This window comes from Anas platyrhynchos, chromosome 7, assembly GCF_047663525.1.
Source record: "Anas platyrhynchos isolate ZD024472 breed Pekin duck chromosome 7, IASCAAS_PekinDuck_T2T, whole genome shotgun sequence".
Classification (NCBI taxonomy): Eukaryota; Metazoa; Chordata; class Aves; order Anseriformes; family Anatidae; genus Anas; species Anas platyrhynchos.
In genome coordinates, this window is record NC_092593.1 from 9,758,343 (window position 1) to 9,784,230 (window position 25,888).

Genomic DNA, 25,888 nt, shown 5'->3' on the forward strand with positions numbered 1-25,888 from the left:
TTTGAATTCTGTATCAGAAGCAGATTGAGGGGAGGGAATTGGGGGGGAAAAAAAAAAAAGAAAAAGAAAAAAAAAAGTTTTATAAGGAAAAGCAGAAGTTGTTTGTAAGCAAGATGTTCTTAAACAATTTAGAAACAGAGTCAATGCTGGTAAAATCCACCGATGATGCAAAGAACAAACAGGTAAACATCAAGGGCGGGGCAGTCATAAGAGTAAACATGAACTGCTTGATAAGCTGGCAGTATTTAGGGAAGATTCATCTTAACATAGCTGAATGTTGTGTCATATGCAATGATCACCTTCACAAAATAAAGGGTTAGATCCCTGAAAGGGAGCAGGGGGAAATTTATACTGTGCTAACAAGTCAATGTGAACAGCCACCATGATAATAGTTGTTAAAAAATGGTAATTACTAAATGTATATGAATAGGAAGGTATTTTTGATTCTGGAAAAAACTGGTTATAGATCCGATATTGACTATTTTTACATTAAAAATTTTAAAAGCTATACACTGCAGGCAAGAAAGAACATCTTACAGTTGAAGGCAGAGGATTTTAAACTTACGAAAAGACAAGTGGAAGGAGACTTCATTAGAGGGTGCACGTATTGCTCCAGAAGAAAAACTGTTGGTACTGAAAGACTGCCTAATCCAGTTGTGAAGCCAGCGTTCTAGCCAGTGCTTGAAAGCTAAGCCAGAGAAACTGAAATGATGCACACATTTTAAAAGTGAGGGATTAGACAGTTGAGCAAACAAAGAATGACTGGTTCTCTGTCAGCAACTGCTGGACTGTGTTATTCTGGTAGTGTTTTTTTTCCCCTCTCTGACCACAGATTCCACTCTGGAACTAGGAAAATGAGCTGATAACTTTATTTTCCAGTGGAAAACGTTTATTCAAGAAGGTCCTCACCAGCGTTAATCAATTCAGGGATTACACTACACACAAAGTTCCCCAAAGTTGAGCACAGGATTGTTTATAACAAGGAAAATAAAAAAGTATATCTACTAAAATAAAATATTCAAAAATGTATTTATATCTGTCACATACCCAGGAGTACATAACCAGCTGGTATTACCAGATTATGCAGCTGCTCTTTTTGTTCAAGAAATATAATGTATGCCTCTGTCTTAAGCTTCTAAATTCATTCCCCGTGGATGACCTGAGGAAGAGTGTGCTCATGAAATCAGCAAACCAAAGAACCACACAGTGCACAATAACCCTGACTGCATTGCAGAACAATAAATCTAAATTAACCTTAACTTCATAGTATTCCAACAAAACTGTGTATTCATTTCTGATTTGGAAAAGCTTCGCCAGTGACCTTGTATTTTTCTCATATTCTTGCTCAATCATTCAAAACAAAACTATTTGCAGCTCTAATATCCCATATATTAAAATAGTGTTAGATACCGAAGAGATTTCATATGGTGGAGTATCTCAATGCTTTTGCAGTATTCATAGGGAGACTGGAATTAGAAATAAAATGAACGGAATAATTTTCCATAAAAGATGTTAGTTTGATCAAACTGAAAACGTCTTACAATGAAAATGAAGAAAAGGAATAACTTTGATCTTGTGAAGAAAGCAGAAAGGTTTCTTCAGCATTTTTTTTTGAAGAATTTTGATTGTTTACATTTATATTTACATACAAACAGGATAAACACAAATGGAAGCAATTAACATACACACACAAAAAGTTAAGGTACTTGACCCAATAAAGTTTCACATTATTATTTACAAAGAAATTTCACATCAACATTATCTGTTATCTTCATGAGACTTCTCTAAATGATGACTAAAATCTTATTAAGGTAACCTTTGTAAAAAATATAGCCTAGACCATGTTTACATCACAGACAAGTATGAACTATGATATCCACCTATATGTATCTTCCATTCTCTCCATGCTCGTCAGATCACATGTTGCCACTACACTTGCACACTGATCTTACAAATCTTTATTAATAAAGAGTTCTTGTTATGTATTGGCTACCTAAATAATTACATCTCCACAGTGTAGAAAAAAAAAAAATCACATGCTGGATCTTCTATTTACCTCACCGAGTCCACACAATCCACAAACCAATATGCCAGGGTGATTTGCAGGCATCTAAACAGAGTTGCTCTTTTACTCCCACATTAACATTCATTTTCCCATGGCAATGCCAAATACCCTACAACCAGCTGTGCTAACATGCAATGCACATACACACTACTAAGTTAGATATTTTTCCCTCCTAAAATTATTAATTTCTTAGAAACGTGAAGAAATAATTTCAGGACAGAAATGCAATACTAAAAAGTTTCTTCAATTGCTCTCCCATGGTTATACCATGCAAAACCATAAGGTGTTCCAGTACAGTGATACTGAATACTGCCTTTGTTATATTTACAAAGAGATCACTAATACTAGGATTATAAGTTCAGCATATAATATAGTCACTAGGATACATTTTCAAGGGAAATTTTGGTAATTGTGTACCATCACTTTACATTGACAGTTAGGGGAAAATCAGCAAATAGAAATTAATGTCATCCAACGGGTGAATATCAACTATTTACTGCTATAACACACAAATTCGGTGAAAATAAATTCCTGCGCATGCTTTCTCTTTTGCTCCAATATTCCACTTTCTAACAATACAGGATAGGAAGAGTTTGTTCCAAAATAACTGAGGTCAAAGACAAACAAACAAACACAGAAACAAGAAAGACACAACAAGCAGATAAAGTAGAACACAACAAGGTACACTCAACAGAAATAAGCATAGAGACAAAACAGACTAAAAAATTAGGATCAAAGCTGAGATTAACACAATCCACAAGTCCCGTTTCCTTAGACTGCCATATCTATGAAGCAGGCTCATTCTTCAGTTGATGCAAGTCGTGTTTATGAAAACCCAAGCACTATGCAGCCTGTTAAACTGGCACATGCACCTGTAGCATTCTTTGCAGAGCAAAGAGACTTTCCTTTGTTGCATGTGCTTGTGATTAACACTTTACTTGCTCCTTCTACACTGCAAAAGATTGAGCTTTAGGGACAGAGCCAGGCACGAGGATTAACAGACACACACAAATTACGTTGGCACACACGTGAATGAAGCTCATCTCTGCCTTTGCTCATTCTTTTCTCTCATCTATTGCCACGCAGCAGGTCAGAGGGTTCTGTATGCCCACGAAATCTGAAATACCCCAGCACTGGAGTTCCTGCTGAAGCCACAAAACCACCTGGGTTCTTTTATACTTAATTAATGCTCCACTTACCATTAGAGGCCAAGGACTACCCAGTAAGAACTATTTATTTCAGTTATCACAGCTGCCCCTGATCCACCTCCATAGTCTTGCATCCATTTACTGATTTGGAATAAATGTCTCTAGACTTGAAAGAAAAATAAATTTCCCCTCAAAAAAATCAAAGCCAACCAAGTAACAGTAACAACAGCAGAACTTTCTGACACTCATCAGAGGTGTAACGATCCACCTTTTTGTGATTATTCCGGTATCCAAGGAAAGAAAAAGGAAACATACAGGAAAAAAAATAATCAAAATTCATTCCAGTGCTGCATTAGATACAGAGTACCCAGACATGATACAGTTATTATGTGCAACCATTTCAATTACAAAAACTGCTAAAGCATGTAATTTGACAGCCACTTCATACAGCATCTCTTTAGCTGATCTGACAATAAGGATCAGGGCTTCCAGATTAAGTGTCAACTTCCCAATTGCCTCTGAATGCTAACATTTACTTAAAAATCTATTTTTCCATTTTAATTGCATTATACCCACATGCTAAATCTGAGTTTGTTTCGATGACAAGCATCATAACCCAAATGTGCCCCTAAAATAAGTTATTTAAAATATACACTATCTGCAATGTGTTTTGAACCTGTATTTATGTTCTTTACAACACAAGATCATTTTTTTATGTTGCAACATGTTGTGTATTGCTTAAAAATTAATGAATATTATGACAGCAGAAGTGTTATCATGAGAATTGTTTACTCTTTGGAATTTTAAGAGTACTCAAGAGCCTGGTTAGCATTAGTTTCTGTAAATTAATTTTTAAATCTGATAATAATAGTCAAGGTGTATGGCAGAAGAGCTTTCACGATGTGACACCTAATTACAACACAATCTTAGCTATCAAGCATATTAAAAAATATCACAGATTCCTAATCAATGTGTTTAATTCAATACCGCCAAAAAAAAAAGAAAAATCACTTAGTAGGTTTAACTTAATACTATTCAGTCCAACATAAATCACTTTTTCCTCTTTCCCCACAACCTACAGTTTCACATACATTTGTGTATGTGAATATATGGACTATCTCAGGTGATCAGTGGAAGTAGTATTAGGCAGTAGCAGCCTGAAATATTCAGATATGTTCCATAGAAAACACCTTCCCAACAAGAGATCACATAATGCAGCACTTTGTTTTCCAAAATATCTTTTTTCCTAAACACTTCACAGGATCTTCAGCAGAAAACTTTCCTTTGATCATTGTCTCAACAGCAGGGATTTGTCTGCATATATTTCATGGGACAATACAGCTGTTCATAGTTTCTATAACTAAGGCCACATTTAATTCAAGCAATACCAGATTTCTTGGCATAAGTCAAATTATTATAGCTGTAAAACATCTACTTACCTCTCAGCTACAGGATACAGTATCAGTCTTTATCTAACGCCCTTTAATTATACTGGTGAAACTAAAGGGAGGACTGATGCATTTTTATTTCTTTTTAGTTTTGCCGATTTAAAAAAAATAAGGACACTTCAGAAATCATTATGAGAACAAAATACCAAGACAAATATGTGAACAAAATATCAACATTAAGACAAAAATTAGATAAACTATTATGTTTATATAACTATGAATATGAAAAACTTCTGCATTAGCAACTGATGGTGATTTAAACTTCAATTTCATGAAATAAATAGCTTGATCCTAAAACAAACGAAGAAGATCATGCAGAAAATTCTTCCTATGTGCAAATTTTTGTGGAGAGAAAGAGCAGGGAAGGAGCACACCACATCTTCCTTTTTTCTGATTTTTTTTTGAAAGCTGTATTAGGTGCCCAGAGAGCCTCCATCAAACAATTGAGGAACTTTATATTTCTATTGTGGGAGTGCTGATAGTTTACTGCAAGTTGCGCAATCATTCCTCATTCACTAGCAATAGAACATGCAGCATCACATGAACCAAATCTATCGGCCAATATTAGAGTTTGGAGCAATGAAACATTTTGAGGGGCTTGTTCTGCTGTTTAACCCTAAAAATTTATCTCCTTCCAGAGAGTCTTTGCTACTCCAATTTCTCTTGGTCAGGCATCTACCTCACTGTCTATTATTCCTCTCTTCCATCTCAACACTCCTTTGACATTTATTGCTATCTTCACCTGGAGTCTCTTCTAATATTATTCAGTGCTATTTGATACTTCAGCCCTCCTCGCTCACTTGGTAACTTCATTCATACACAGTGTTATATTTACAGAACTATCTTTGTATCACACACTCACAAATCCAACTTTCTACTCACTTTACTTTCCATCTGATTCCAAATAGCCTCCAGTTCCAGCACCACTCATTTTCTGTATGTCAAACCACAACATTTACCTCTCACTTCTTTTAAAAGCTTCCTTGCACTGTCTTCTTTGCTTCAACTGGAAATCATGCTGCTTTCACTGCTGCTTAAGCACGTACTCTCAGGTTCTTTCTGATATCCTACTCTCCTCCTTCTTCCTGACATGCTTTCTTTAATTAGCTCTGGTTGCTGCTAAGCACACACAGCTGCATACCTTCATGGCCAAGGCACAAGGTGATGATGCTCCTTCTACCCAAACGAGCAAGGGTGAGCTCTCACCTGATCTTCAGCCACCCAGCTGAAGGAAAGAAGGGAGTCCGAGCAGCTACCTCCACCTGTTTTGTCTTTACCAGCTGAAAGCACTCTGCTCCTAGTTCTCACCATTTACATCTTAAAGAACTTGAAAAGTGTGTCCTTGCCCTCACCAGAAAGAGGTCAAGTTAGGACAATAGGCTCTGCCTCCACTCCATACCCAAGGCCCTGCTGATTACAAACCACTGGCAGATACCATCTAATACCCAGGATCTGCGTGTGCTAGCATTTGCCAAGAAACAGCTGGCAACATTTCCTGCTTTGTCCTGGAGAAAGCATCTGTTATTTCTACTACTGGGAAAGCAGACGGACAGTACTCGCTGTTTTGGGTCAACTTTCACTCGTTATAAACACCCTCCCATTTCACAGGACTTTCAGGGTTCAGAGAGTAAGAAAGGTCACATTCTTTGGCAGCTTGGTTAAGAGCTTTCAAATCAGGCCTCTCTAATTTAGTGATTTTCTCAGTTATGTTTCCAGCAAAGTATGATGAGATCTTCCTTTAATTCCAGTCTACTGGTGGGGCTAAAGATGCTAGATTTAGTAGCTTGCTGCCATATGGAATAACCTTGCCAGTAAAGATAGTATGATGGCTATAGTTTTGTTTTTTTCCCCTTTATTGAACTGGCATTCACATTTTACGTTCTCGAGCTGCAAATTGCTCATTTGGTCAATTATTTATCCAAGGTGTCATCTTCTAGAAAAAAACTCCACAGAACAGCCCTTTACTCAGTAAAATTTCATTTGCAATTATTCTTCCTATTAGTATTGACTTTTCTAATTACTTTTAAAATTAGAATACCGTCAATTGTGCTCCACTGTTTCAAACCTAGCATGATTTCCTAATACATCACTTCTCTCTCACATAATGACAACTTTCTCTTGGAACAAATGAAGCAACACAGTTTGTCTAATATAATATATATTTGCTAAATCCAGCTTTTTAATTTTAGTGAAGTAACTTGAAATTTATTTTTACCGTCTTTGACACATTTATAAATCCCTTTAAATGATATTTGGAAGAATGTCAGTAGTACCTTCTCCCAGTGCTTGACATTCCAGCCAATATTGCACCTGACTACACACCTGCAACTGCTTTATTTTCTTAATGAAAGGACAGCTGCAAATATCGCTACTTCCTCATTACAAGTAAAACTCTAGAAAATGATGTTATAGACAGGTGATCTATTTTTTTCTAGTAATTACACTCCTTATCTTGCCAAATACTATCCAATATGGATATTCATTTCTTACTAAAAGGCACTAGAAAGTCATTAGTCATTGATTAAAACACAGATAGAGTAAATAGATGATGGAATTATTTATTTTTTTTTATCTGACCCTAGCCAACTTTATTACAGTCATTGAACCTCATATAGCTTTTCCAGTCAAGAAGAGAACACCTCCTGTCAGCCTGTTTTTACCTCTGCTTCCCATGAACACCATTAGGTGTTTAATGGAGCCTGCTTTCCATGGAAGCAAAGCAGTGAGCACTTAATGAGACTGAGCACTGCATAATTTACTTTGAAACAGGGAATTTTGGGAAGAAAGTGTATGAAAAATCTTAATACGCAAAGGTTACATGCCAAATGAATAAATGGCTATTCTTGTATAAACCTCATTCTTCTTTACTATTTGTTGATCCCATTTTTTGCAAACTGATTTGAACAGACTCATGCTCTAGTGAAAATTAGCATAGGAGTCAATTGAAATGCATCACAGATCAAGATTTTGCCTGCACTGGAAAGTTCTTTCAATATACATACATTGCTGCTTGGAAAGGATGCTGCTATGATGTCCATCCAAAGCAAAAATAAAAACATCATACGATGGGTGAGCAATTGGCTAACGGGCAGGGCCCAAAGGGTTATGGTGAATGGCGCTGCGTCAGGCTGGCGGGCGGTCACTAGTGGGGTCCCTCAAGGCTCCATTTTAGGGCCGGTACTTTTCAATATTTTTATAAACGATCTGGATGTAGGAATAGAAGGTATTTTGAGCAAGTTTACCGATGACACCAAACTTGGAGGAGTTGTGGACTCGAATGAGGGTGGAAAGGCCTTGCAGAGGGATCTGGATAGGTTGGAGAGCTGGGCGATCGCCAACCGCATGAAGTTCAATAAGAGCAAGTGCCGGGTCCTGCACCTGGGACGGGGAAACCCTGGCTGCACGTACAGACTGGGCGATGAGACGCTGGAGAGCAGCCTAGAAGAGAGGGATCTGGGGGTCGTGGTAGACAGCAAGTTGAATATGCAGTGTGCCCTGGCAGCCAGGAGGGCCAACCGTATCCTTGGGTGCATCAAGCACGGCATCGCTAGTAGGTCGAGGGAGGTGATTGTCCCGCTCTACTCTGCGCTGGTGCGGCCTCACCTTGAGTACTGTGTGCAGTTCTGGGCACCACAGTATAAAAAGGACATGAAACTGTTGGAGAGTGTCCAGAGGAGGGCTACAAAGATGGTGAAAGGCCTGGAGGGGAAGACGTACAAGGAACGGCTGAGGGCACTGGGCCTGTTCAGCCTGGAGAAGAGGAGGCTGAGGGGAGACCTCATCGCAGTCTACAACTTCCTCGTAAGGGGGTGTCGAGAGGCAGGAGACCTTTTCTCCATTAACACCAGTGACAGGACCCGCGGGAACGGGGTTAAGCTGAGGCAGGGGAAGTTTAGGCTTGACATCAGGAGGAAGTTCTTCACAGAGAGAGTGGTTGCACACTGGAACAGGCTCCCCAGGGAAGTGGTCACTGCACCGAGCCTGATCGAATTTAAGAAGAGATTGGACTGTGCGCTTAGTCACATGGTCTGAACTTTTGGGTAGACCTGTGCGGTGTCAAGAGTTGGACTTGATGATCCTTAAGGGTCCCTTCCAACTCAGGATATTCTATGATTCTATGATTCTATAATGTTTCTTCAATTCTACATAGTGCCACCCCTATGGTACAGTGACTACAGAGAAGCACTGCCTTGCTGATGTCTGTGTACTCTTCCATACAAAAATGCTCTTCTGGATGGTGCTTCCCAGAAGGAGCAAGGATCCGGTATGAAAAGTGTAACTTTCTTTATCAACAAAAATAGATGGACCATGCTAGTGAGGCATGAGGCTCACTGAAAACAGAGCATGTGGAACCATCACCACTGCACACAAATACAGAGGAGAGAAGTTTCCATTTTACAAGGCTAGAATTGTTACTGAATTTCCATGGAAATATTTATATACAAAAAGGCAGTTTTAACATTTCCTTTCCTCCCAAAGAATGCAGTATCTTAATTCTTTAAATAGTAATCTTTTGTTAGTCATATTACCTCCTGAAAAAAATGAACTTTCTAGGGAGAACTACAAGCAAAACACCTACTAAACTGTAACATTTATGTAAAGAAGTTTTTGGTCTATGATATGTGCTACTGGAAAGCTAAGAATGCAATTACTAATATTAGTCCTTGGTGTCCTCTTGTTCTTTAAAAGATGTTTATAAATCATTACTATTAATATCCATTTAAAATAATTAATAATGATGTGTTTATTCCTCAGATGTTACTGTAAGTAGTACTGGTGAATTTCCAGAGAGCTCAGATTAGTCCTTATATGTAAACAACCTATATCTATTATGCTGTATTTTGCATTTCTAAAATGTAGTCCAGCTGAGCAAAATGTTTTCAATGCAGACAGATGAAAGGAACCAAACACCATGACTAAAATGTTTCTACTACTGAGCTGTTCTCACCAGATAAAAAATAAAATATCCACGTTGTACCGGTATGAAATGTCACACGATGTCATAAATGTCCCCATATTATTCCCTGGGATGGGGTTGGGACAGAAAGGAAAGGTAGCAAAAGTAAAAAACTAATCCATGGAACCCAAAACCACATTTTCAGGTTAAAACAAAAATCTAATTTATTAAAAATTATGAACATTCCGGAAAAAAAAAATGTCATTTCCATGACATTTCCATAGAGCATGAACATGTGAGAGCCTAGGTTTGAGCAAGTAATTGAAACATTATTTTTACTTTTTTTTTTTTCTTTTGGAAACCACAAAATATAGGTATATTTTAGTTAAAATACTTAAATTTTCAGATAATTTCACCTGCTGTGGTCTAGTAAAGGTCTTTGTGAATGCCTGTAATTCAGTTCAGAAGGTAATGATCAGTAATCAGATATAAAATGCCTGTATTTAAATGTCTTTTAAAAGAGCAGTATTCTTCCAGTAATTACTGCCTAACTGAAGTCCAATACCACCTGAATACTTTCAATAAATCAAGACTTAGCTGAAAGATGAAGTGTGGTTATCAGCAGTACTGCAGGGAAACAAAGATGCAGTCTTGGAAGTTAGCTGTGTTAGTCAGATAGCAATTACAATAAATTATAGTCACTTCCACAGTCCCCAGCCGTGGACCAATCTCCCTGCCATCCAGCAGCATGCAATCTCAAAGCAGAGAGACCCTCTGTAGTCCTGCCCGCTCTCCATGGGCTGCATTTCTGAAGCATACACTGACTAAGCTACATTGGAATAAAATAATGGTATTTTACCTTCCTCAAGGTAAAACGTATTTCCAAATTCCTGTGTTAAAAAAGGTTATGCTGTGAGGCAATATAACAGCACTAATCTATAGATGACTCCTCCATCTGAGGCTACATATTGTCAATTTTTAAATTGAGTCACGATTGAAATTGAGGAAGGATTGAAAAAACAAGATAAACAGTACTCCACCTACATTGTCATTTTCTAAATGTTCTTACTTCAGTACATTGTAGTGCCTTCCTAATACCAAGCAAATTATTAATCTCCTCACGAACTAATGTTATAAATTGAATATTAACAGCATAGTTACATCTTTTACCTTCACACCTGCATTTTAGACAACTAATTCCACTCTCTTAAAAATACAGAAAAACAAAACAAAACCTCAAGTGGCTGCCAAACTTAGCAGGGTACTGATAGGTATGAGATGTTCACATTTACATTTATCTGTGCAAATAGAAGCTATAAAACTGGGACACTGTGTCTGTTCTTTCCAGATAATTATATTTTTTTTGGAATTGTAATGAAGCAAAGAGAATTTCCTCTGTGCTGTGAAGAATTTCTTACAGCTAAAGATGTAACATGGTACTGGTACAAGCAGATAGCATAATCCAGAGGTTAGAAACATTTTCTGAGCTGGGAGACATAGCCTTTGAGCTCTTCCTCCGTGCTAGTTCCTGTGTTGGAAATTAACATCTTGAAGGGATGCAGAATGATGACCCTGAGACTCTGAAAAAAAAATTGCTGTCTTTCAGAACATACTGTCCCGAGTCCAACAAAAGACAGTCCATGTAGTGTTTATGGTGAAGGCAATGCCTAAGGGTAGGGGTAACGTTTCTGAAGGACAGTCCCTGGCTGTTGCAAGACTCCTGATCAGATTTTCATGAGAGGATCAGAGCCTATCCTGCGTATCTTGCCATGTTACATATTTGTTTACCAGAGACACCTCTGAACAGTTCTCTCTCAAGCTTCTGTATGCATCTCAAATGCAGATACAGCCTAGGACGAAGGGGTTGGATGGCCGCTGTTCACTGCCTCTACCAATACACACAGGAAGGGAAGGCAGTAAACAAATAAAATGAGGTTTTGTCCTTCAGACAGCTGTAGTTAGACTGTGAAAATCCTTGCCATGAGACACTGTAAATGTCAATGCTTTACAGCGGTTCATAGAGAAGGTGGCCTGATCAGGGAAGAAAAATCCTCAGAGGTTTCTAAAGATGTGACTTCTGTCACAGGTAGCCACCAGAGGTAGAGGCTGGGAGACCTGGGAGGAGCAGTTGGCTTTGTCTGTTTCATGATTTTTCACATATTTGCTTTAGGCTACTTGAAAAATAAAATGATAAAAATAGCATAAAAGTAAAAAAAAAAAAAAAAAAAAATTACTCTTTCCAGCAACAACTGTATTGGTTCCTGACCTTGTATAGATACTGCTTTTTAGCTGCTAGGTGGTAATGAAGTATTTCACACCTCTACCTCCAAAATACTGTTGTCTTAATTCAAAAGCAACCATGCACAAAACTGTTCCTCCTATTCAAATTAATGTTAAAGATGTGTTAGCTTTACACAAACCCTGAAAGCAGCATATATGCAGATTAAAACATTTTATAGAAACAGCAGGGTCCTTAACTGCTAAGGAAAATACCTACTGGATTTTCAAGGAAGAGTGAGAAAAAGCGAAACACAATTAGAGTGAACATTCAGCTACCAGACTTCCTTGACTTCATGGACTGAACACTTTTTCATGTTCTTAAAATTCAGAAGAAATTGTCATGTTTTTTCATTCTGTACAAGGCCAGGGTAAAACACTGCTGTAAAACATCAGGAGGGTACAAAGCACCAGTTTGTCCCCTGTTTAGAAGAGGGCTGCAAAATAAAATAAGGCATGTATTTGTTGATTATATCAGAAGAATAAAGGGCACAAGACATCTGGCTGAAAATGTAGATGAAGTAACAAAAAAATACTACAATTAAATCAAAACAAGAGTGCTGTGCTTAGGAGATTGCAGGTCATGTGCAGAACTAGGCTAACAGGGTTCTGCTGTGCATGTCCTGCACCCATCACTGCAGTAAAAATAAATAAAATAAATAAATGAATAAATATGATTAAAAAAAATAAGTATGAGGGAAAACAGGGCATATAAATTAATTTGTACCAAGAATTACTCCCTGAGAAAATACAAAGTCAGGAATCTTTTTCATTAAAACTACCTTTGCCTGCCCAAAAAAGCAGGCATGCCATGAATACAAATGCTTCCCAAAATCGGGAAATAATGGAACCAGCACAAAATTTATTTCAGAAAAGAAAATCTGATAGGTAATTTATATTTTCAGACCTTTTACTTCAAAATGTCTTTTTGGCCCAAAAAGAAGAAACTAAAAAAGTTGGTGAACAAGATAGACAGGAGAAGATGGAGGTGATGTTAAATCACCTGAAAAATAGATTCAAATATTTTGAGTAAAATAAAATATATTTTTATATTGTTGTTCTTCATCTTTGTGGCCTTTCACTTTTCTGACACTTCTGTGACAAAAGTTGTGTTCATTTTCTATACATTCTCAGTATTTTGTGATAAGGTTTTTGGCCTAATTTTAGTGATGAAAACTAAGAATATCAAATGTAAAGACTTGTACAGTACTGGCCTTACATTTCCTTCAGTGATAAGAAAGTAATCATGAAAAAAAAAAAAAGATAGAAAATTAGACTTACATTTAACCTTCTCCAAGCTTGTACATGCAGACTCTTGTGAATTCTTATTTAAAAAATAGAACAGAAATAAAATCATTCCCAAATGTGCTGTGAAGAATATCCTAACTTTTGCTTCACTTCTTTACCGAAAAACATTACAGACTTTGTTCATTACCAGAAGTCTTAATTTTGAGTTGCATCTTGAGGGCATTTTACAAGATTTGCCTATATGTGCAGTACAGTAATTACTTTTTTGAAGTGCACTGGAAAAAGGAAATGAAGTCAGCAGGTTTATGATCTCAGAGCTTTTTGATTTAATTAAAAGTCATTAACAGCAACCCCCACTATTCAGTTGCTGAACGTGCCCAGATACAGAGCTTTAAACCAAAAGCTATAATCTGTAGGCTTTACAGCTGGTTCAGGTTGACTAAGGCAAAAAATTAAGCTTTTATCTGTGCTACAGAGTGGACAGTAAACATGACAATAATGTGATGATCTCTATTAAAAAGAAATAAACAAATAATAAAATAAATAAAGAGTGAGCCTAATGTCATTAAAGGTTAAAGTTAGTAGAAATAAAGCACACTAATTTATATTATATTCCCTTCATGAATGTGTTGTGTATTAAATCTCTTTTTGATTTATAGCATTAGAAACTTTCTAAGTCACACATTTTAATGCACACACTCAGTCACAGCTGAATCACTCACTAATGTGCTATATTCCCTGATGAGCTGGCCAATTTAATATCCAGGCTGATGCCAGAATCTCAACACAATGAAAGCCCCTTCATTGACATTCTGGTGTAATACCTAATAACAATTAGATTCCTTTTCCTTGGTATTGTATCTTGCTATTGTCATTTCAACAACAGATGCTTTTCTTATAAACCACTGAATTTACTCAAATTTAAATGTCAGGCAGACCAAGTGAATGAGCAGTCCATGAACCTGCGCTAGGGAAAACAAGCTCACATCTGTCTCATTATAATATATTGTATTTCCATTTCATTTACTTTCAATTCTTAGCATAGTTTCAAGCAATTTTTCAATTTCTAAACCAAGCAGCATCTTAGAGAAAGTTAGGTGATTTTTTTTCCTTGCTGTGTCAGAAAATACATTGTTGTCTGGAATGTTTTTATGGTGTCAGAAAGGATCCCAGCACAACACAGCTCCCACAAACGCATCGTTTAACCAGACAGCAAAACAACACAAGAAACCAGGGTGCAAAGTTACCAGTGCAGAAATTCTATACACAGGTTTCCTGATGAACACCAGTGCATAATTCCAGGTATAGTGTACGTAAACAACTATAAATTTTATACACTATGTAATTAAATGAATAGACTTTCACAGGGGAAGTAAGAACACAGCCAGGCTCCAGCAATCTACAATTATCTGTGTAGTTGTGCTGGAGTTTTACAGATACTTAGCAATGCAGGTAATGTCTCAAGTTGTTTCTACATTGCTTTAGTAGGGATTTAGGTCCTCAGATGTTTTCTAATACATCTCGTTAGCTGCACCTTCAGGTACATTAGTACGTTCAAAAATCTTGTTGTTGAATTCAATAACTGCAACTAAAAGTAATGACTTGTAGGTAGATACCAAGCTTGCAGGCCAGTCTCTAAATAAATCATTTAATATAAGTAGTATAACATTGTAAGAGCAGGATGAACCATTGGTTTGTCTGATATCCTTAAAGACATGGGGAGAAGACAAAAGAGTGGTTCTGAGAGGTTCTAATATTGGGCCAATATGGGCCAATTCCATTTGTCCCAGAATAAGAAAGCTTCTCAGTTGCTATGATTTTACCACTGTTTCAAAGGGATGACAATATTATTGTATACTTGCAAATGTAAAATGTGCAGACTAAAGACACCAGTGTCATCCAAGGTTATTCTGTTTATTTCCAACCTTGCAATATTTTCTTTATTGTTAAGAATTTTAAATGAACATTTTATTGTCAAGTTCCCTGGCAGAGGTTCATGGAAGTTGGGAGCGTAGTTAGAATATGAATGAGAAAATTAATTAGCTGGTGACAGTTTGGAGTATTAGTTTTCAGCTGCCACTTTTTATTAGGTCTTTTTCTGGATGTGCATGAGTTGATTGACAGCATATTTCAGAAATACATAGGACATTTTAAAAAAAATCATACTGCAGAACAATATATTCTAACTCTTTCAAAAAAGCCCAACACACTATATTGTATTTAAGTTGAATGCATATATGGCATGGAAGTGCAGGAGTTTGTTCTGCCAGATTCCATCAGAAATCCCGTCTTAGACACTGATGAGTTTCAGAAACTACAAAAGAATATTGTATTGTTTTTCTCACCCAAAGGTCAGTTGCTATATAGCATTGCTGCCCAAACATTGGCCTACAGATTTGTTTTGTATCTCCATGGCACTGCTAAAATTCAGTGGCTGCTGATATAAATGAAAATTAGGGGAAGAAACCATGATGGAAGAGCAGATGACAGAAGAACTTGATGGGAAAGCCTGAGACAGCATTCAAGATTAGATACAAAAATGGGAAGGGAGACTAGGCAAAAAAAGCAGGAGTACGTTCACATCTTGGTAGGAATACATGGATATTAGGGACCCTTTAATCATGGAAATGATATTTTTATGTTAAAAAAATATCCTTCACTTATTAGAAATTAAACTATGGCTAAGATTGACTGTATTGGAAGGGGGAATTTATAATGTTTTATTAAGAATGGAGTTAATTACCACTGGAATGAGAAGTTTAAAAACAAAATGTTTGTTACTTTGAAGAACATTTTTCAGGGAAAAATCATGGTTCTTGGAAAAAAAAAACATAGTGAAATTTCTGAAACCTCTGGATAAGAGTAACATTTTAGCTTTGTGGGGCTTAAGTCGATACAAAGTAAATATGATACCATAATTGCTTTCTCACCTCTGTGCTTTAGCTTATTATTTTTTATTATTGAGCCTTAGCATTTTAATTTCTAGTTTATCTCATTTATATTCTCCTGACATATCGCAAAATCAATTTTTAGATCTTGATGGAGCATTTGTAGCTCCACTATATTACTACACAAATACAAACATGCAGATATCTTATTAAAACGTCACTGTTTCAGAGATGTCTTTGGTGCAAATGTTATTTAGATGAAAAACGATTATCACAACAGTAACAGCTCGTTCTGTAAAATTTCATTTTAGTCCAGTCTGTTTTAGAAGGGTACAGCTGTCAAACCTTGTATCTTTCTCTGATCCCTCAAGCAGATGCACTTTGTTTGTTCTTATAACAAAACGTGTGTGTCCTTTAGCTGATTAGCGCATCAATGAGAACATGAGAAGATATTCAATGTTTCCAAAGGTTTGCACATCAAGAACATTAAGCAGCCTTGTGAAATGAATGTGATTTGTTAAAACCTCAACACTGCAAATGGATGAAGCCAGAAGAGGTTATCGATGCATAATTAGTGCATACAAGTGGTCTAGATATGCATCTTTGTCTACAAAATTCTTGCTTACTGTGCAGGTCAAATCTTTACCTTTCTGTCTTTTCTACAAATTTCTGTCATCAAACTTGATTCTTAAAACATGTAAAGGAGTTTAGAAGCATTATACTCACATTATAGAGGAAAAAAAAAAAAAAAAAAGATGCAATAACATCCATAACACTCCATATCTATACAAAGACAAAGAACATTTAGTCAACAAGCACAGCAATGGCTCTTCACTACATGGATCTCTTCATCATGGTGGGGCAGCACAAAGCCCTGCTATGCTCATGCCAGGGATTCATCTCAGGAAGTTGCTGTTCAGAATAGTCACCATCGCAGTGTGTTGCCCTGGGCATTCCTGGTGAACACCATAAAACCCAGACATTTTCAGAAGTGCTTAAAATTGCCCCTATCCTCCTTAGGTTTTTGAATGGCTAGATTCACTGTGTGAGATGAGAAGTATTCCTGCTTGATCCTGATTTAAAAAAAAAAAAAAAAAAAAAAAAAAGAGTTAGTTTTCAGACTGGCATTTTGTCTTGGGTTATGGAACTGAGAGCCAGTTCTGAATCTTTCTGTACTGTCTAGAGTCAAGAGTAATTACTGCTGAAATCAGAACGCAGCTATGATAAAACTTGAGGTCAGAATCCAAGTGAAAGATAGAGCAAAAAATGATTATTAATAATGAGGTTGAAGTATCATTTTCATTTATTAAATTGATTTCCATAATTTTTATAAATCTCTTGACATAAAAGACTAAATTTAGTAATTTCTCTTGCAAATATTATGCATTCCTTCACAGTATTGAAAATAATTATAAAAAAAAAAAAGTTTCTTAAAATGCATAGCAGAGTCACTCTAAATATTCATAATTATGAAACAGTGAATTGTATCTATTAGGTGTAAACAATATTGGCTTGAAATAATGCACATAACAGCTCCAATAGCTTATCAACTGTTTGTGGAAAGCTTGCAAACTATCTCCCCAGCTGTCAGAAGCTTCAAAGGAAAAATTACTTCCCATTTTAAATAAACCTTACAAAATGCGCATGACACTGCCAACAGGAGGACAGACAGGACCTGTTAGCAGGCAGCACCCCAAGCACACAGGGGAAATACAGACACCAGCAGCCTGCACCTGGGGGCAATGTTGCCATGAGCAGACCTGACATCTGCAAACCTCTCAATCACCCAGGTTTCCTCAGAAAAATTGCCCTCATTCAATTTAATGTCAGAAAGGGAGGAAGTCAGCAGCTGCACACATTCACACATTAACTGAAGTTCAAAAGGCAGCAGGAAAGGACAGAAAGCAATGTAGACAGAGCTCCCTAATGATTTAGCAGGCTCCCCTCCACAGCTAGCAATGAAATTTCGCTGTGTGCTCACCAAATGTAAGGTGGTGGACAAGGCAAAAGAAGAGGGACACACTGAGGCCTTTCCTGCTACCTAGATTTCTTTTTTTCAGGCTGTGTACATGTATATAAATTCATTAATGTAAAAATCAGTTTTATATGTATTTTTTTGTTGTTCATTTTATTCCTATAGTTTTGAAACAAATATACTGGACCAGCAGCAGGCTTCTGTTGTCATTGTATCTAAGCTAGCTGGACTTTAGTATTTCTTTAAAGGATCTGTACAAATATTCAATAAAATATTTAGGACAGCAAGCAGCAAAAATCAAAAGAACAGGCCAAACTGAATTGAGAAAACACATACAAGTGGCCACCTATGGCAGTATCTTCACTAACTGCCATTCAACCCATAACCTCATAGTGGACTAGAAGTCCAACAGGTCCTCATGGGCTCTCCTCACTCTGAAAAGGAGAATTTTCTATTCAAAATAACCAGAAATAAACTGAAGATCTACTATATAAAAGAAAATGTATTATATAAATTAATATTGGCAGCACTCAGACATATTAATTTGGTACTCTCAAGAGTCTCCTAAAATTTTATTGGTGTTGTCTTACCTATGCAGCCATAAGATTATTGAATCACATAAAGACATGTAGCCTACTAAATGTGCACTCTGAACTGACTGTAGGGAACAGAAGGCTTATGTTAAAAGGTCAACAGCATTAATTCTCTGTAAATGTATTTTATTCAAACATGAATTCTTAACCGATTCACATTTTGCAATGACTTTTTTTTTTCTCCCTAAAATGCTTGCCTTGCTCTTAAGGTGAAATAAAAGCATTGTCACAGAATCATACAATAATTTAGGTTGGCGTGAATGTCCAGAAGCTGGACAGGGACTTGTTAGGCTGATGTCAATACAGTTAACATAGTCATAGGAGAAAATAAATAAATAAAGTAAACTTAGGTTTACTTACCTGCTCTCTGCATGTTTAAAACTACATCACAGCCATATGCTTCTCCATGTCAAAGGACCTAGGCAAAGCATCATCTAAGTGGCTTCCAAAGTCTCAGTTAATAAATTAAGCCTTTAAATAAAAAATGCCATCTGCATGGGATTTACCTTCTTTTGCAGAAAGGAATTTTTGAAACTTTAAAAGAATACCCACATTCCTTTAAGTTTTTCCTCTCTCCCTTATCTATATTCTGCTGCATCACGACACTGACCTCAAAGACCAAAGGACTTACAGTTTTCATTGTAGCAGTAATTCAACTTTAAATCAACTGCTAGGGAGTATAGGGGAGTACTGCCTCTCCACCCTGCTGGAGAAAAGCATGACCTCTACAAATCTCTGATTTATGCCAAATTGACACATATTCAACCATTTTAGTATTAAATCTGTGATACAGTTTTATGCTCCCTGCTCCTTCACAACTTCACTATCTGATTAGAGAAATTATGAATGCAAACTCTGCATTCTGATTAATGAGTCATGAACATCACAAGAAAGCAGCAAATGACCTTTTTTTGCTCATTTCTGCAAGCCTTCCTGTAATCAGCATTATAAATATTTTGGTAGAGCTTGTTTATCAAATCCGCACTGGAGCAAAATCTGTTTTAGAATCCTGTTTTCTTCCTGTTTTGGTCCTTCTACAGGCAATGCTGTATTGTTATAGGAGTCTAGACTCTCATAGCTCTGTGCCTTGATTCAAACTGCACACAGCCATCTATCCCTACTTAGATCATCTAATCAGATTGGGCCAAGGATTGCAGTGGAAAAAAATAATCTTAAGGAATGAAGTGCAAAAATACTGGGGAAAAAAATAATAAAACTCAGAAACCAAAACCCAAAAGGGATATAATTAAAGAACTTTTAAATAGAGTAATTTAATGCAGGACTTTGTTGTTTTTTTTCAGATAGTGAATTACAACACTGCTAAAAAAGCTAGTACAGAAATAAAAATTATGATGCAGAATACAAGAAAAGCATCTGGGCTTATTCTGCTTTCCAGATTGTAATATGGCTAATGGAGAAAGTCCTCAAAGGAGGATCCTCTACAAAGTGTTAAATGCATACTGCTAAATGGTATTGTTCAAGGTTTCATATATATTTTCTGAATCAAAACACATAAGTCAAGGTCTCTATGTCTAAGGTTGAGCTCGTGATTTGTTACTGGGGAGTTTCAGCAGCTAGAATGTCATTACCAGCCCTGTAATGTCATTATCACATTTTATGGATCAGCCATTACAAGAAACCCAGTAGCATCAGACATAAGGAGGTTATGATTTGGGACTAGAAACAATTCTATAATCTCTGATAAAATCTTGGTGCTGGATCCAGGATCTGCAGAGGAAAAATGCAGACAAGCACCTAGCCACCAAGAGGTGGCCTCTCCTTCCCTGGCAATAGCAAGGACCAGAGAAGATTACCAGCACCAAAGCCACAAACATATTCATTAACCTGAGGAAATGATCAAGAAGGCAACATTAGAGACACTCATCCCCCAGCTCCCTGAGGGTGGACGCCCAGAACATGGTAGGCTACCAAGGAGAGGCTGGAGAAGAGAGAACATAGCAGACAGCAGCGAGGAAGACAGACTGCTGATCTCCACACAGTTTTTCAGATAGCCCATGGAAATCATCATTACAAGTGGTTCTGGGAATGGAGAAAACAGTGCTGAACTTAAAACTTAACAAACTCCTAAGAGATGATGTATGGAGACAACTATCCTAACTGACCTTCCTAAAAACTAGAAGAATGGCAGCCTAGGAGAACAATAATAGATTTTGATCTTAGGGAGGTCAAGATAAATCTGAGGCTGTTGAAGATATGGTGTATATATAGCTCTACACACAACAAGGAATGTGACCTATATTTTTTAAAAACAAATCAAGCAGAACTGAGTGGAAACCTCATGAAGTTTTATTTTAAGTAGTCTTTTAAGAGATTTTTCAGGCTTTTTCTACTGATTATGGGATTTTGCAGTATTTACAATAGCTGTGTAGCTACATATCCTATACAACTGCAAATCAGCTGTGCAGACAAATACACTAATCTGAATATTTAACAGGCAGAAGTCAGCCACATAGCAGAGTTTTTCATGGTACATTGGAAGATTTAGAAACAAAATCTATTAGCATTCTTCTACACACAAAAGGTTGATTTAGGGGAGACTAGAAGAATTAATCTTCAGATATGGTAATGCATATTAACATCAGAAAAACCTGCTGCAGAAGATATATACGTGGTTGGGAAAGTTTGGTTGAAATAAAAAAGATATAAGTGCTGGTTGTTTTCAAAGGAAAGGGGTCATCCTTGCAAGATGTTATTTATACATTGATCCAGAGCATGAAATAGTTATTCATTTATTTTGTATTATGAGAAGATAATATCTAGGAGTCTGTTTTCATCACAGAAAATATAAGAACAAACTGGCTCTTTGCCTCAACTGATGTTTTCTAGGTTAATAAGAACATCAGCTCTAAGCACGACACGCTGCAGCAGCATGCTGCACAGGGCTCGTCGGTATGCTGCTCCGTGCCAGTAGAGATCAGTTTCCTGATTTTGCCACTCTATTTCTTTTATAAGAGATCTATTGTGCCTGTAAACCCTTGGCAATGGTAAAGACAATTGTGTGCTGGATAGGAACAATTGTGACTACCACCATCGTTTGTGCACAAAAGATGTGCTGGGAAGAGGAAGCATTATACAGCTCCCTCTCCCTCTCTGTGTGCAGTCACAGCCCATGCTCAGCCTCACTCTCTGCCATCCAGTTTGTCCTCCTGTGGTGGAAGAGGTCATCTAGTCATTGGCAAGTAGGAAATTTCTTAAAGGCAGGGGCAGTTCCCAGAAGAGAAGGGTCATCATCAAATGCATCAACAGGGCTGGCAGCCTTCACCACATCTGCAGAGTTAATTGCTCTTTCTAGTTCAGTATTGGATGTAGATTCCCTGGAGCTTAATGAAGCTTGTTGGAACAGAAACGAGGAGGCTGCAATCACAGTTATTACTGCCCAAACTGCACAAATTCTTTGCATAAAAATAACTTTGATCATCAGTGATTTTAAGATGGCTTCTCTCAAATGCAAGCTGCATGTGTAATGGTTATCTTTTGCAAAGAGCCTGCCATGGATGCTTCTGGCAGCAGTTGTAAGTAGAAGTGCTGTGTCTCCCAACTTGAATTCATGATCAGCTCAGCAACACATTGTTACAAAGAGCATTTCAGTAAAATAGTACAACCCTATATTCTTCTGAGATTTGTACCCACACCACTGATACCACTTTGCTCTTCTTATGCCTGCTTCTCATCCATCGGCACTCTCATCCATCCTATGGCCAGAAATGGAACTGCCCCCTTGCCTCAGGGTCCTTACTCTCTTTAGATGCAGGACTGATGCAAGGAAGGACCTAGGAAATGCAGCAAAACCACAGGGGCCCCAACCAGACTCACGAGAGAAAGGAGGAAGAAGGTCAAAAAAGAGAGGATATAGTATGGAGCCATAACAACTGAATCCCCTGGAGGGAAAATGGTGAAATTGTGTCTGTTTTCAGAAGCAAAGATTAAAACACCTATTAAGAAAAACGAAATACTAAAGATTAAGTAAGCTGATTCCAAGTCAGAGTCCAATATCAAATTCACAAGTATCAAAAGGGAGATTTTGAGTTACTCTGTGCACTGAATACAAACCAAAATCTAGAGATTAAATGTCAACAAATGAAGGCAAAGCATTAATCTATTGTGCCATATCACCTCACTCCCAAATCACTAACAAGCCACTATCTATCTTATCTCTGCTTCACTTATTGACAGTCTCCATTTGTTTCATCAAGAAAAGGGACAATCCATTCAGGACTCAGCATACATCATCCTAAGAAGAAAGAAATACTTTGCAATATCTGCCAGCTAAACGACCGACTTTGTGCACTACACACAGACCTTGCTCTAGCACAAAAATAGTTAGCAGAAAAGTATAAAAAATGCTATTTTCTGTGCTCTGTACATACATCTCTCTCAGATATGCACAATCAACTCATTCTCCTTGGAGAAAAGTGGGAACCATCCCTTTTAAGTACCTGTGCAAAAGAGAGCTAACCTCTTTCACAGCCCACACCAACACCCAACTGCTCAGCTCAGCTATTAGGGGGGCAGGCTTTGTTCTCTGGAGATTTGGGTTAAATTATTCAACCTCTAGGACAGCTCTCTGGGAACACTGCTTTTTGTGGAGAACAAGCTTCCAAGCAAACCAAATACAGCTTAAGAGCTGCATTTAAGAGCTTCCCAAGAAGCCAAATTGTCCCAAGGAACCCAGTACTTCCATGAGGTTCCTCACAGGGAGGAACATGAGACATTGTTCTTTACAATCATCACATTTCTAGGGGTAGAGGAGACCATTTTGTATTTGTTCACTTCCAACTTGTATATAATGTTTGGTAAAAAGGTGTGGTGATAATCAAGAAATCTGCCTTCACAGAGATAAGGTCATAAAATATCAGTCTCAATAAAAAATAAATTTCTCCAAATGTAGCACCCCTTTAACGTGTGAGATGCAACACCACAACCACATATGAAAGGGGAAAATAAAGCTTTTGTCAGCAGCAGCTTGCAAGGTACCTGCACACAGATCATGTGCACGTGAAACAAAAGTGTCCAAAACAAAACTGGGATTTCTGGTCCCTTGGACACCGGCACTACAGTAGGTGTGAGATTCTTCAGCAGGAGAAATTTGGTATTAAAAGTCAAAGGAAGGAATCAGATGTTGTGGTCACAGTGTTACTTATAATGTGACTTCTACATTTTGAAGTCAAACCTACCAGAACTGTAAAGATGTTTTTACAGCATTACAATACCAGCAGACTCAGGCAAACAGAGCTGCTACACCTTCAGTTGCTATTCAAAATGAATTCTATTTAACAGGAAGGTCTAAACCTCTTTTTTTTATTATTATTTTTTTATTTTTTTTTAATTGAAAGCTGTGAATTCTTAATGCATTTGTGTAGCAAAATGATTCTCTGGCAAGCATCAAGGCCAAAATAACAAAACAAAACAAAAAAAAATCACAAAGTGCACCAGATCCCAGGTACAGGTCACCACCAGTGATGGATAATGGACCTGATGGACCATTAGTCTGTTCCAGGGTGCCTGCACTCAGAGCCAGTAGGGAAGAAGCAGACAGTAAAAGAAGCTGACTGCAGATTAGAAAGGAAAGAAAGAAAATGATGTAGGAGAGACAGCTGAAAAGAGAAGCTTCTCAGTATGTTTCCCACTAACGTTTTAGCTCAACATTAAGGCAGAAAAGAAATACTTGCACTTTGCCAGGTTAACTACTCTGAACAAATATATTGCAAACTGGGCTGAGGAGATGTAAAATCAATGCTCTAAACATGTGTCAATGCTAATATTGGCTCATATTTCTACTGTTTACAGCATTTAAACTGCACCTCAGGGAAATGAATAATTATTACATCAATAATTAATTTTAAGGCCATTGTGCTAACAACAACTGAGCAAATTTTGTAATTTTGTTATGTTGAAATCTGGAAAAGCATGACACTTCACAGCAAAACCAGGTAGTTCGGCCAAACTTCTGCCCTGCCTCCCTACTCTCTTATCAAGTGTAATTTGTGTGCTGCATTTGTTGCTGTAATTACAGCTGCTCGGTTACAGAATTTTAAAAGAAAAGTCATAGGACAGGATGTCAGAAAGCTGACTAATAGTAAAGTTCAGATAAAAGCATTAGACATAACAGACTAATCAGATAAAATCAGAAAATGAAGAAGTTCACTGTTAAATCTGAAGGTACAACATTTTCACTTCTCAAGAAACAGCATAAATTATTTGCTCATGCACTACAGTGTTCACCTCATAGTGTGTAACTCTACTTTCTAATATACATGCATTATAATTATTAAAATAATAAAATGACACATCCTATGTGTTTATCAGAAAACGTATAAGGCAAGCAGATAAAAGTGCCTTTACCGGGTAATATTTCAGGATTGTTCCACTGTGTGCCAGACATCTGCAACAGTTTACAGTCATGGATAAGGGATGGGCTGTGTTGATAAGCACGGAATCAGACTGATATGAGCCTTGGCTTAGTCCTTAATGCTAAAGTCTCTGCAAATGTGAAAGCTGGGCTCTGGAGATAGCAGACAAATGTCATGTTTGAACAAATGATATTGGTGAAAACTAACTGGAGGTCCTAGAAATAGAACTGCTGTGAGGGAGCATGACCACGAGTGTACTTACTTCCCAGACAGCATCTCTACTTCCTTCAGGACAAGATGGAGGAATACAGATTAGAGACATGTCTACATTGCTCAATCACAGGGAGGAAAACACTTTAAATGGAATTATAAAAGTTTGAGATACAGTAAGCATATTCAGGTCACCTAAGCCATCCTCCATCACTTCTGGAACTGAACTAGGCCATGTGATAAATGTCTCTGTGCTTTGTCCAGATTAGTTTCAAATTACAGGAGAGGCTGGGATTGCCTGAAGGCAACACACATTCCTTTCACTGGCTGAGAATATACTAGCCAAGACTCTTATTGAGTACAACCATGATTATGTTTTTCTTATCAAATCACCTTTAATTGTACTCAAGCAGTTTGTTCCTCATAGTATATTTCTCCTACATTATATTCCTTATTTTCTGACATGCATCACACTAGTTTACTAGTTAACACAATATCTTACCAGGTAACAGATCGATTTCTGTCCTATTTAAAGCTAATTCGTTTTTTGTGATTTTTTTTCTCCCACCATTTAATCAAGTGTGTAGACACTTAAATAATTCCCAATTTTAGAAACTGAATTACCAAAAATAAATAAATTAATTAACAGCCAGATAATTTCCTACTGGGCCCTACCACTGATGTGCTCTCATCAGTTGCCATTATGTTTACATGGACATTTCAGTTTCTCAGTTTTCTAAGCATTGGCACAGCTCTTCTTACTTCAGA

General features: G+C 37.3%; 1 protein-coding gene across 4 annotated transcripts in view; it reads right to left on the minus strand.

Moving 5' to 3' along the window:
• Window positions 1-25,888, minus strand: part of DPP10 (dipeptidyl peptidase like 10) — a 487,135-nt gene that overhangs the window by 296,001 nt on the left and 165,246 nt on the right. The window contains exon 1 of one of the 4 annotated variants that reach the window (XM_038182316.2): window positions 5,803-5,862. The exons of 1 other annotated variant lie outside the window; for it this stretch is intronic. In XM_038182316.2, coding sequence (XP_038038244.1) covers window positions 5,803-5,808 — 6 coding nt within the window. In that variant the 5' untranslated portion in view covers window positions 5,809-5,862. Of the gene's footprint in view, window positions 1-5,543; window positions 5,722-5,802; window positions 5,863-25,888 lie in introns of those variants that run through there. 2 more of the 4 variants (XM_038182317.2, XM_038182315.2) reach the window with 2 other exon arrangements.